The sequence below is a fragment of the Pristis pectinata genome, chromosome 12 (assembly GCF_009764475.1).
Source record: "Pristis pectinata isolate sPriPec2 chromosome 12, sPriPec2.1.pri, whole genome shotgun sequence".
Lineage (NCBI taxonomy): Eukaryota > Metazoa > Chordata > Chondrichthyes > Rhinopristiformes > Pristidae > Pristis > Pristis pectinata.
The window spans coordinates 25,118,547-25,132,688 of NC_067416.1; the positions used below are offsets into that span (position 1 = coordinate 25,118,547).

The 14,142-nt window shown below is 39.2% G+C and overlaps 1 protein-coding gene across 2 annotated transcripts in view; it reads left to right on the forward strand.

Annotated features, from left to right (window-relative positions):
* mgmt (O-6-methylguanine-DNA methyltransferase) overlaps window positions 1-14,142 on the forward strand; it is a 282,187-nt gene that overhangs the window by 167,217 nt on the left and 100,828 nt on the right. For both annotated transcript variants that reach the window (XM_052027348.1, XM_052027349.1), the window contains exon 4: window positions 2,582-2,742. In XM_052027348.1, coding sequence (XP_051883308.1) covers window positions 2,582-2,742 — 161 coding nt within the window. The remainder of the gene's footprint in view (window positions 1-2,581; window positions 2,743-14,142) is intronic.

The window sequence follows — 14,142 nt, forward strand, 5'->3', positions numbered from 1 at the left end:
CAGATGTTAGTAATCATAACTGGATGTTGTTTTTTATCTCTGTGGATAAATGTGAGTGAGTCTGTGTTGGAGAATGCATTTCAATGCCATACTTTCAAAAAGAAAGCATGATTGAATTCTTTTGCTCAATTATATTGGATGTTTATTTAATAGTTCTTTAAGTATTGTACATTGACATCTGGTCAGTATGCTTATGTCAATATATATTTAGCTTACCAAAATGACTTTTTGTTGTTAAATGAACCTTTTAACAAACTGCAGCTGTGATACCAAAAACGGCTGTGACAAGATACCACAAGGAAGTTAAACATCATTTTAACTGTGACATAAACATTCATTCAAAAAATTTGAAATGTTGGTGACTGTTAGTGACTATTAGTGTTATATGCAGATAACATGGAATATCAGTCACAGATGGTAACAGATAAATATGTTTTATTTATAAAACAGTATAAACCAATTTATATAAAAAGGAGCACTTAAGGGTTTGAGATTATTTATTAATGAGGTAAGGCACAAGTTAATGGAATTGCAATACAATTCACCTGTGCTTAGCATGTAGTCAATATACTAATAATATATGCATTTAGTGGAAGTAAATCCTATGACTGTGAGCTTGCTGTAATTTATAAGATATTTTGAACTCGGTATCAAAGCAGAAACTTATGTTTGCTAGTCTATTCCCCTTGTCACTGATGGAACACGGAGTAACATGGGTGCAGTTGAATAATTGACTGCCCTGTGTGCCTAATTGAAGATTTGTTAATTTCTACTCCTCGTGTTTCTAAGTACTAAGTTTTGGTTAGCACTAAAATAAAAGAAATAGAAGAAAAACTTATTTTGATTTCTATTAAGTGACTTTGTTTTATTTTTTACATTAGTCCAGAGTTGGCATAATTCAGATATGGAAGTAATAAACAGAGCAGGTTTGTGAAGACGGTTCAAATATTGTGATGTGATCTCCAAGACTGAAATTGCTCTAAGTACCTGTTTATGATATGTTGCCTGGAATTAATAATTAGAATAAACTCTTGTTGATTTATGACCAAGGCAATGTTGTGATTCACCAAAATATGTCACTGTGGCAAAATGGGGTTTGCTTTTTGTAACTTCAGGCACTATGATTGGTGAGAAACCAGGTAACGTTCCAACAGTAGGCTTTTTTGTTGCCTTGTGCTGCCTGAGATTTATTAAGTTAATCAATGACATGACACAGCTTGATACAAAGCCCTGTTTACATGGAGCTTTTTAATTCTAATTTGATCTAAATCAGCCCTTAATTCCAATTTAAATGTACAATGTAAATGGTGCTTAATTCTGATTAAATCCGAGTTAAAAACATACTATTTCCTGAGGTGGGTTTAATGTAATTCTATCTAAATTCATTTTGTTGTTCACCCAAGCAGATGGGTGTAACTGAAGTGAACTCAGAATTTGCATGGTGTCCCATGGTGTCTTGTGATGTGACATAAAGACTGAGCACTGTGCACTGAATTGTGCATTACTTCATGCAATATGTCCCTTTAATACAAATTGAAAACTTCTTTGTGCAAATGGTAGTTAAGCTGCCATGTAAATGGAACAAATAGTAAAAGTGGTTCACATTAATTCCAAGCACACCGATACAAATTAGCTTGACCTCTGCCTTTAAATGAGACTTATCATAAGTACATGGAGGATGATATCAACTTTAATATCCACAGCTATGATCGTATGCAGTGAATACTTTTTTAAAAAACAATGTTTCTGTCCATCTTTCATTAGCAATTAATGAGGTAAAGCCATCAATGAGAAGCTACTGTTTTCTCTGAGGTCCAAAACAGGTCCTTTAATCACAGGAAAGACATTTTCTGTTATTTCATTATTTTTATAACAAAAATTATTAAATTACCAATATATTGTAAACTTACAGAAGAATATATTTAATTGGTGAGTGTTGCCAGCTGCAAAAAATTCACATTCTGGTGTTTAAAGCTGTTTGTACCTTCATTGCAGTTTTTCACTCGAATTATGAATTTGTTACAAAACAATAAACTGATTTGTGATATTTAGGACAACATATAGAAGCATTCACAACATGTTAATATTATTCATTCCAGACTTCATTCTGAGGCCATGCCTGGAAGTGCTTATATGTGAATGATTTATTATGGTTTCAAGGAGCGATGTCTATAAATAATTATCTTTTACTGAACAAGGAACTTGACATGTTGAATGCAACCAGTGTTGCCATGGTATAGAAAATAAACTTTCATATTAATCAGCAGTCAAGTATTGTAACTTGGTCTTCATAAATTATGAATTGTGTTCAAATCTCTCAGGGTTCATTGATAGAAAAAAATTAAGAGAAAATATAAGACTGCAAGTATTTGAATACATTTTCACTGGAATGCCCGGTGTGCTGTAATTGTTTTTTTAATCATTAGGGAACTGTATTATTCATCTGCAATTTTGAAGACGACTCTTCAGATTTGGTTGTCAAATTGAAAAGTTGTGAAAGATTGTTTCCATGCAGTTGAAACCATTTTGAAGTTCACAAATGCCAAACTTGCTGAACAAATGTTATCACTTAATTCTGCAGGACAAGAGTGGCCTCATTTAGTTGCGAGCTCTGTGAAAGCCAAGAGGAAATGACAGCACCAGTGAAACACTGTATGACCTGGCTTCAAGCCTATTTCTGTGAACCTTGGACAACGGGAAAACTTCCTCTCCCTGCCTTTCATCATCCCATTTTTCAGCAAGGTCTGTTGCCAGCTAGTTTTGTTTGTGTAACAATATTCTGACTTTATATGATTTTGACTTGCATTACATTCCTGCTTTATTGACAGCAGCATAATGAAGCATTTTATCCTGTGTGAATTTGAGGCACGGCACATAACATCAGCTATTTAGGAACGATAAGGTCTTTAACTGTTCCAAATGTTTCTGTTAGTTTTGGCATGCAGTTGCATATATTTTGGCATTAGAGCTGAAAATGATGCAGTTCTACTCCTGACATATGTAGACTGAAAGGTCTGAATGTAAGCACATCTGAATAGCTGTAAAGTTTTCAATGAGCTTATTGTTGACCTGTATTGTCCTTTTGCCAATATCTGAGAGTTTCTTAAAGGGGAAATATATTTTGCTAACTTGTCATGCAATAATAATGTTGTAAGAACATTTTAGTGAGACTTTCTGAATCGCTCATTATTATTCCGTTTTGTTTCAGAACTGCTCATCAGAGACAGCCAATAGCAAATACTTTTTAATCAGCATTCCTTGTTCATATGGAATGGCAGCGATGTGCTCAGTGACTTCATCCATACGTAATGCTGTTCACAACCTACTGATCACATTGTTTATGTCACTGGAATGTAAATGACTGTGAGGTTAAGAGGGAGATTCCCACGGTGCAGTGTCTTTCCAAATGCTTCTTGATTTCTCTTCAGCTTTTAGCATGGTTGATCGAGCCATCCTCTTGCAAAACCTTCTGTTGCCTGTCCAATTCAGTGGATCCTATCTTAACTTCACCCTTCCACATCAGCAATGATTTATCTCTCCCACTCCATCTCACCCCCACCATTACCTATGGAGTAGGCCAAGGACCTGTCCTTGGCTCTCTCTGTTAAATGATTTCGCATGAATTATTTGTGAATGCAGAGGCAATGTGCACATGTGCTGATGGCATCGGACTCTACCTCTCCATCCGCTCTCTCCACCCTTCTACCACATCTGTCATCTGCTACATGGTTCCCCAACCCATCGTCGGTGAGAAGGCCCCATCTTGAATTCCTTTTCCATCTCCTTTCTTGTTTCAACACCTGTTCCATCTCCTCTTGGGTTGAACTCGGCTCTCCTCAACCTTTTTACCATTTTCCGTGAAATGGGCTGAGATTTGGACCCCATATCTCCTCTATTAGAAACCTTAACTATTTCTACTTCTGCAAGGTTGTTCACCTTTGCCCTTTCTGCTGCTGAAATTGCCTCCCGTGCCTTAATTATATGCAGACACAGGTACTTGGAAGCTGGTCCTATTCACCTCCCATCCCCTGCCCTCTGTAACATTCTGCCCATCTAAAATAAGGCACTTCATGTTCTACCTCAGCCAGAATTCCACTCACCTTACACTCCTGTTCTCACAGGCTTCCAATCCCCAAACACTCAATTTAAAAATGTGGTGTTAGACCTCTGCATGGCACCTTATGTCTCTTACCACTCACAACCCAAATGACCCTGGAGGAAGAATTTGAAATTCATTAAACACAGGGGTCAAAGTACTTAGTGGTTCATAAAACCTTAACAGGGAAATGCTAGAAGTGTGACTTTAAGCTGAACAGAAATTAAACTCTGATCTCTCTGTATATTACTTACACCCTCCACTGCTTGATTGGCCCTACTCTCACCATGAACAACTCCATTCCATTCAATTCGTCCCTAATTAAATGGTGTTGCTATGGGAACCATATTAGTCCTTGCTACGCTTGCCTCTTCATGGGAAATGTGGAATATTCTTTGCAGCCATCCTCCTCGCTTCTTTCTCCAATGCATTACATTGGTGTTGCTTCCTGGTCTCACCAACAAGTGGGAGATTTAATCAGTGTTACTGCCAATTTCTATTCTTCCCTCATTTTCCCACAATCCATCTCCAGCTCTTCCCTTCCTTGGCTTTCTTATCTCCATTTCTGGAGATCATCTAACAGTCAATATTGAATGGGGCCACCACCTTCCACAGCTGCCTTGACGACACTTGTAGGGACTCCATTTCATTCCCTCAGTTTCTCTGTCTCTTTGCATCTTCTGTGATTCTGCCATCTACTATTGCCAGCGATTCTGATCAGCCTTTCCCTTTCAAGGACTTCTCCCCACGTTTGACAGGCCCTCAACCATGTTCATTACATTTCTCGTGACTCCACTCACCCCTTTCTTCCAGGAGGGAGTTTCCCTTGCTGTGGTCTCCAACCCACCAGACTCCACTTCCACAGATCATCCACCAACATTTCCAGATAAATGTTATCACCAAAAGTATTTACCCCTCTCCCCTAACTTTTAGTGTTCTAAACAGATTGCTCCCTCCATTTCACTCATTGGTCACTACCATTATCCTTTTCTTCCCATAGCATCTTTCTGTCCAACTGCACGAAAGGTGACATCTGTCCTGAAGCCCAGACCTTCCCTTTCTGCCTTTCCATACCCCCTGCTTTTTCTGCGTCTTAAAACTTATTCATCTCCATTTTTTATGTTTCTGATGAAAATCAAAGTTGAGTTTATTGTCATATACACAAGTACATGTATGCACCAGTGCAATGAAAAACTTACTTGCAGCAGCATCACATAGCATCATATAAGCAGCATTCATAAGAAAAACATAAATTAAAGAAATTATATACAATTTTTACAGGAAATAACACAATTAGACCAAAAAAAAACAAAGTCCATTTTAGTGCAAAGTGATCAAAGTGGTCACAGTGTAGCTAAACTCTAGCAATTAGGGTTGTGCTGGTTGGTTCAAGAACTGCATGGTTGAAGGGAAGTAGCTGTTCTTGAACCTGGTGGTGTGGGACTTCAGGCTTCTGTACATCCTGTCCGATGGTAGCTGCAAGAGGATGGCATGGCCTGGATGGTGGGGATCCTCCTGTAGATACTACCAATGGTGGGGAGGGATGTGCCCATATTGTATTGGGCAGAGTCAAAGGACATTGACCTGAAACGTTACCTCTGTTTCTCTCTCCACAGATGCTGCCTGACACGCTGACTAATTCCAGCATTTTCTGTTTTTGCTGCTTAATAGCATTTAGACTTCCTGAGATTAGAGCGACACACTTCACCATAGTATAGTGATAAGCTTGGAATTTACACCATTGTTCTTAGCAAGGCAAATGTTACATGTTTGCAAGGTATGTGTGGAATATGGAAATGGAGGAGGTGTAACTGTCTCCATTCATAGGAAGTTGGAAGAAGTACATAAAGGTTGTCCTAACTCCAGCAAAATTGTGTGGAAAATAGGAATGGGTTTCCTAATCACTGGAAGTATACAAATGCATTGCTGCATTTTAAATGGGGCAGTAGCTGTCAAGTTTTACTACCCCAGTTGTCTAGTTTTATTACCCATCCATTTCAAGTATAGGTTTGAATAATTATCAGAAAGAAAAAAAAATTCTGAAGGATTGCTGACCTTAGTTGATATTATCTCACAAGTTAAATGTTAAGCAGAAGCCCCATCTGCCCTCCAAAATAAATGTGAAAAATTCCATGGCACTCTACGGAGTAAAGTAGGAGATTCCTTTTTGTATTCTGACAAATATTAATCCTTCAACAAGCATCACCAAAACACATACATTATTTGGTCATTTATTTCAGTGGTGTGGGGCCTTTCTCTGTCTGCTCATTGGCTGCTGCAGTTCCCCTATTTTAGAAGAGCTCTATTGGCTGCAACGTACTTCAAAAACCTACTAAGCTTGTGAAAGAAGCTAGATAAATGCAAATTCCTTCTGCATCACAAAAAGATTAAACAAATTTATAATAACCTTTCTTTGACAAATAATATGCAAAAACAATTAGTATTGCCAAAATGTTCTGTTCAAATATACTGATTAAGTCAAGAGCATTATTCAAAACCACATTACAAATGTGAATAATGAGGCAGTCCTTTTGAGAACTTGTTAGCTGTTTATATGAATAATGATTGTTTTTGATTCTCAGTCTAAATTAAAGAAATCAGTGGGACTGCTGTGTCCAATTAGAATCTGTTAAAACATATAAAGAGTGCTCGTCATTTCTTGCTGAGTTGCCTATCCTAATATACAACCGATTGTTAGTGCAGGAGATCAGCAAGTAAAGTCACGCCAATCTTGCTTTCAAAGTTGTCACATAGAAAGTTGAAAAGTTCAAGCTTTTGCCTTGGTTTTTTTTTGAGCTTTTCTATGAACTTGTACACTCAAATTATCCTAACTGGTTCTAATTATGGCTGTTATTATGCAGTGATTATCTACCCACACAGAGAAGTGCAGGAAGGGAAAATGAGTTGCAAACAGCCAGGCCTCGTCAGCTTTAGTGTCAGTCAGAAAGTTGTTCAAAGTTGCAGTTGCAGGTGAATGCTAAGAGCTGAAGGCTGCTACCCTGTTCAGTCTCTTAAGTTGACAGGAATGAGTTTGAGTCCTGGGTTTCTCAAATGGCCACATGCCTCAGAGAGCATTTTGAAGCTTAATTTAGTTTGCTCATTAACTCAAGCATTTTAATTTTTCTGCACTGACTGGGCCAGATCATGTCGACCAGCCCTCCACCCATCTCTCCGCCTTCACCCTGACCCAGCAGATTCACCATCCATGGTCATCCACCCTTTCAGCATGACACTTACCTTGTCTGGATGGGGAGGGCTGATCTCTCCAGCACGGTCTCAGTGAAAAATGGACCTTGGATGGCACAGTGAGGGATCCCCTGACCCTGAAATGCCCTGACAGTCTATCGATCTGATGTTGGGGCTCTGCTGGCTACAAAAACTGTAGTTGGATCTTAATAGTTCTTGTACATCTCTGACACCGCATTGGGGAATCCTTGGTGTTCTCTTACACAAAACACAGGAAGGTTAGCATGCGGATGCAGCAAATAATTAGGAACACAAGTGGATTGGAGTCCGTTGTTGATGGGGGGCATGGAGTATGGAAGTACATAAGGAAGTCTTGCTACCACTGTACAGGATGCTGGTGATACCACACCTGGAGTACTGCATACTCTTGAGAGGATGTTTCTCCTTGTGAGGAAATCTAGAACCAGGGGACATAGTTTCAGAGTTAGTGGTTTCCCTTTTAAGATGCAGGTAAGGAGGAATTAAATATCAGTGTATCACGAGGTGATGTTGCAACTCTATAGAACTCTGGTTAGACCACACTTGGAGTATGGTGTTCATTTCTGGTCTTCCCATTATAGGAAGGATGTGGAAGCTTTAGAGAGGGTGCAGAGGAGATTTACCAGGATGTTGCCTGGATTGGAGAGCATGTCTTATGAGGATAGGTTGAGTGAGCTAGGGCTTTTCTCTTTGGAGAGGAGGAGGATGAGAGGTGACTTGATAGAAGTGTACAAGATGATAAGGGGCATAGATCGAGTGGACAGTTAGAGACTTTTTCCCAGGGCAACAATGGCTAACACGCGGGGAAATAATTTTAAGGTGATTGGAGTAAGGTATAAGGGGGATGTCAGGGGTAAGTTTTTTTACACAGAGAGTGGTAGGTGCGTGGAATGCACTGCCTGCAGAGGTTGTGGGGGCAGATGCATTAGGGACATTTAAGAGGCGCTTAGATAAACACATGAATTGGTATTGGTATTGGTTTATTATTGTCAGTTGTACTGGGGTACAGTGAAAAACTTGTCTTGCATACCGATTGTACAGGTCAATTCATTACACAGTGCAGTTACATTGAGTTAGTACAGAGTGCATTGATGTAGTACAGGTAAAAACAATAACAGTACAGAGTAAAGTGTCACAGCTACAGAGGAAGTGCAGTGCAATAAAGTGCAAGGTCACAACAAGGTAGATTGTGAGGTCATAGTCCATCTCATTGTATAAGGGAACCATTCAATAGTCTTAGTGGGGTAGAAGCTGTCCTTAAGTCTGGTGGTGCGTGCCTTCAGGCTCCTGTATCTTCTACCCGATGGAAGAGGAGAGAATGATAGAGAAATTGGGAGCTATGTGGGAGGGAAGGGTTAGATAGATCTTAGAGCAGGATAAAATGTCGGCACAACATTGTGGGCCGAAGGGCTTGTACTGTGCTGTAGTGTTCCATGAATCTCTGAGAGCTGGGAAGCCTGAGTCATTGAATATTTTAACAGCCAACGTAGACAGGTCTTGTTCCCCATAACAGGAGTTGAAGCCAAAATCTTATCATCCATAATCTTATTGTATGGTGAAGCAAGCTTGAGAAGCCATATGATCAACTGCTCCTCCTATTTCTTGTTGTATCAGCTTGTAACACCAAAACTCATAAATCATTAAAACTTAAAGGTAAAGCAAAGTAATAATTTTGAAAAAAAAAGAAATATAGCTTCCCAGTTTGCCTCCTAAATTTGCCCTGCATTCTCTATTGTAATTGATGGGATGCTGGATTCTGCACCAGTCCTAACTTCACACAGGATCTGAGGGGCGATTTGCACTGCTGGGAAATTTCAACAAGACTGGGTGTCACCATAGGACACCAAGTAGAGTCAAGCAGTGAAGCAAATTGACTGAATCAGCCTTCCAAACCCTCCAGTAAGTCCTGAACTTCCACATTTGACACCTCAAGAATGAAAGTCTGTCACTTACAATAAGTTCAACTTTGGCATTTCTGACCAGAGCCATGTGGAAGAATCGGCAAAATACAGCCCAATAATTTGTTACAAACCTTAGTTTCAGGAGTGATTGCATTAATGACTGACCCAAAATCAGCAGAGAGTACAACCAAAAAAGTATTTGAGGCATTCAAATTGTTTCCTTTCTGTATTGGTGACTGTTAATTACTTCCATTTTGATTCATTGTTTCTTTGGGAACTTCATGATTGGTGGTTTTCATTCCTGTTTGCTGTTTGATTGATAGACTCTCCAGCTGCTCTACTGTGATTTGTTGTTGTTTTCTGAAGAAGAGATTTGAGCCAATTGAGTCCAAATATGACAAGTCAATTTGTAAGTGTCAGGGACAAAAGTATGTGCTGGCAGAATGTGCACAGTTATGTCTTTGTTCTTGTTTAAAAGTGATTAAGCAAACATTTTCTGGTTAAGAACACTGGACGTAAAACCATGAACGAGGGCATACAAGCCACTGGTATGCATGAGAAAGGAGCACAGAAATGAGAGTTTTATTCACCATCTACATTGAATAATCATAAACTTCAGAAACTAACATAAAATTCACCATACGTGCTTTTTCCACGTTTCAATATATCTGTAGTATACTATAATATATTGTATTGGTAGAAAATGAATTGTATATAATATATTAACACAACAAATGATCTCAAACACAAATGTTAGTGTTCCTTTAGGTGGCACTGTGAGTGCACCATCACATGACTCTTCACCTTGCATGGCACACTCTTGCTCTCTAACTTTATTTGGCTCAAAACAGTGGAAAACTGAAATACAAATAATTCTTTTTTTTGGTTATTCCCCTCCTACAGTTTCTTGAACAATAGCTTCTATTTTTGATTGTATCCCAGTTCAGTTGGCACAAAGATTTTGGACAACTTTTACTGAAACGAGGAGGCAAATCAAACTTCATTTTTGAACTGACTGCTGACAACAGATGAGTAATATTCTCATGTTCTGGTCACTGTCACAGAATACCCAGCTTGCAAAGAATGTCTGTTATAACCTGGCTGATAAACTAGTGACAGTTGAGAGTCATTCACACAATGTCCTGAAGCTTCTGATACTGTGTGTCATTTCAAATGAGTTTTTTTTACGCATTAACCTCCAGAGACTTTTAAAATAGTGACCATTAAGGAAGATCTATTGGAATGTTAATAAGAGGATGAGCCTCACTGTGCTGACAGTCAAAACTCATCCAAATGCCCCCAAAGTCAGTTTTTCCATGTACCTCTTGAAAGAGTTGCTGCTTCAAACTGCACGGATGCCTTTCACCTTGCACTCCATGCCAGTCGAGCCTTGTGAAGCAGTGGCCTTTGATCAACCCACAAAATACTTGACTTCCCTCACAAAACCCTCCTGCATGGACCTAGATTCTGCTTCTTTCGCAGCCTGCCTTCTCTCGCAGCCTGCCTTCTCTCGCAGCCTGCCTTCTCTCGCAGCCTGCCTTCTCTCGCAGCCTGCCTTCTCCATTGCACAGCTTTCCTAAGCTTCAGTTGTTACATTCCTGTTGGTCTGGATTCCTCTTCTTTGACCCTCCTGTATCCACTAGGCCAGCTTTCCCATGCTTTGTTCTTCTCCCTCCTGCTGACATCAGTTTTCCTCTTTTGGCAAACCCTCGCCCTTCAACTGACTAACATCTTGTACCTGAACCCCTACCATCTCCACAGACTCAATCTGTTACACCATACTTGCTCCCCTTCCAAATTCCCTTCACTATGTTTTACATAATGCAGCAAATATTCTCAGACCAAGGCTTTGAAAAAGGTACCTATCCTCTCTTTAGCATAACCAAGGGCTGAATGCCTATTTAAGACAACGGTCAGCAATATCAATTTATTGCATAAACTAGTAAGGTGTCATGCTAACTCCAGCTGGGTACACAATGTATCCTCGCTAATATATTCCCTCCCATCTATGATCGAGTAATGGGCATAATGGGATTCAGTTTCAAAGTGCAAAAATCTACAATGGTCCTCGCATTGATTGATGAATAATTAGGACCTAGGCTCAAACACAATTGGAACCCTTTATCCCAGAAGAGACTAAAGTAAGTAAAATGAAGTATATGGAAGGTGGGATGCGGTTACGGGGCTGGATGACCAGGTGACAAGCAAGATTCAAAAAATAAACTGCTGGAAGTATCAGCGGGTCAACCAGCGTCTGTGGAGGAAAAGGAATGGTCAAGACCCTGCATCAGGACTGCTCAGCACCCAGAGCTGTGAAGTACCATTACAAAGTTCCCAAAACAACTTGAATGAACACACGTACAATCAAAGCTGGACATCCCAGGCTACAAACAATCCAAAAACATAATCAAAGCAATGGAAAACATTGATTTAATCCCAGCATCTCCATCATCTCATTTAACTTCCTTTTTCACAAAAGTGCTCAAAATGGTTAGAATTCCAACACCTGTATTGGAAAGATTGTGCGACAACTGGTCCATCTTTAAAATGAATAATTTAAAGCAATTCCACTGCAAAATTGATGATTTCCAGCATTCCAGAAAAAAATAAGTTTTAGCAAATTGTACAAGCAAAGAATCCTCATATCCTAGCAAAGGTAGATGATCACAGGACTGCCAAGGATAATGAGAGGGAAAGTAAAGGGCATGCATATGGGGAGAAGTAGTAAGGTAGGAGAGGGTCATGTGGAGTGAACCCCACTGGAGACAAGTGGTCCAGCAATGTTCTGTCTGTTCTTTATAATTTCAGCAAAAGTGTTACTTGTAGGTTAAATATCCACTGTATATCATTCCTGGTGTGCAGATGAGTCATATTCGAGGGGGATTGATATGATTGTGGGAAAAATAAAATGGGATTAGTGTAAATGGGTACTTGATGGCCAGTGACGTGTATAACTCCGTGACTCTAATAAGTTGCCGTTGTGCTTCTGGATTTATTCTATAGGCCACTGACTAATGAGAAGAAATGTGTTCTGGAGAATTTCTTCTGTCAGTAATATCAAGAAACAAACATTGCTGGAGTTAGTTCTGGGGAATGAGGTGGATCAAGTATAGCATATATCATTGGGAGGAACATTGATGTAACAGTATCATAGTATTATGGGATTTAGATTAACAATGGGAAAAGAGCAATATTGAAGTAATTGCACTTAATTGGAAGCGCGCCTTAATTGGAACAGTGCCAATTTCAGTAAGTTGAAAATGGGTCTATCTAGAGTAAATTGGATTCAGAGGTTGAACCATGGATAACTTTATGGAGAAGGCAGTTTAGATATAATCTAAGTATATTCCCATCAGGGAGAAAGCTGGGGCAACCCGAAGCAGAATCCCCAGGATGAGAAACGAAAGAGAGTAAAAAGATGCCATAAAGCGTGATGTATGATAGACACCAGGTTGGTAACATGAATGAGAGTTTGGTCAAGCATACAAGGATCTATGAGGGGATTTTGGCAAGAAGAGGAGCAAAGAGAGAATATGAGAGTAAATTGACATCATATGAAATCAAGATGTTTTCTGCATGTATCTTTAAAACAAGCTGGTAGAACAAGGAGGGGTAAGACTGATGAGGGACCAAAAAGAAGATCTGAGCATGGAGGCAGAAGCTTTTAAATTTACGCTTTGTATTTATTTTTAACAAAGAAGTTAATGCTGCAAAAGTCAAAGAGGTGGCAATTAAAATAATGATAGACCAAATTTTGATACAGGAGAGGATTGAGTAAGATTGTTGGGCTTAAGGTGGATAATAGGTTCCGTCCTCGGTTCCTGAAGGAAGGAAGGATGGAAGTTGCAGAGGCACTCGCTAACTTTCCGGTCCTCCTTGACATTGGGGTGATTACAAAGAACCAGAAGACTACAACTGTGGCATTCTTCTTCTTCAAAAAAGCATGTAAAGCTAAATTCAACAACTACAAACCAGCCATTTTAACAGGGAATCCACCAGAAATGTTGATTGTGGGCAAAATGCATAGTCATTTGAAAAGTTTGAATGAACAAAAGAAAATATTGCAAATTTGTTAAAGGAAACCTGTACTTAACCAACTAGTTTAGCTAATAGAGAAGAGTGTTGGGGCAAAATGGTGGTGTATAAGAGGAGTTTGATAAAGTACAGCATAACAAATCTGTCAGTAGAATTGAAGCCCGAGCAGTGAAATGAGTTGCAGCTGCATGGATAGCAAGTTGTTGCCGGGACAAGAATTAGAAAGAGTTGTGGTAGATAATTGTTTTTTTGGGCTTGAGGAGGGTATGCAGTGTTCTTTCTCAAGGTTTGGTTTCTTTAATATAAATTAATAGGACATAGGTGGACAGGGCACTGTTTAAAAATTTGCAGATGATTAAAAGACAGGAGTTTGTAAAGATGAGAGTGCTATTTTGACGCTCCATCCTTATAGTTGTGCTGTTCCTTTTCCCGGTCTTTATCTGCAGGAGTTTATTTGTTCTCTGTTTTAGTTTTAGGTTTGACTGAGTCCATGGTAATATTTCCAGCAGTCATACAGAGGATGCATTGATTTATTGTAACAATATACTGTTACAACAAATAGATATGACTCTCACAGGAAATGCACGTGATATCCACAAATTTTAATATCGTACAATCAAAACTCCTGTGGCATTGCTCACTATGATGTCTAAATTAGGATGGCAGGAAGTAAGTAAGTGTGGCAGATGCAAAACATTAATATTTTATGGGTGGTAGTCAATTTAATGTAGCATTACATGTGTCAAGTCAGAGAATATGATCACTCTTTTACTTTCATCTGCTGCCTTTGTCTTGCTGCTTCTCTTGGTCCTTTCTCAGGCACTTTTGTCTTTTTTCTGCTTCACACTGTATAATTCATTTTGTTTCTTTGTCATGTACTTCTCT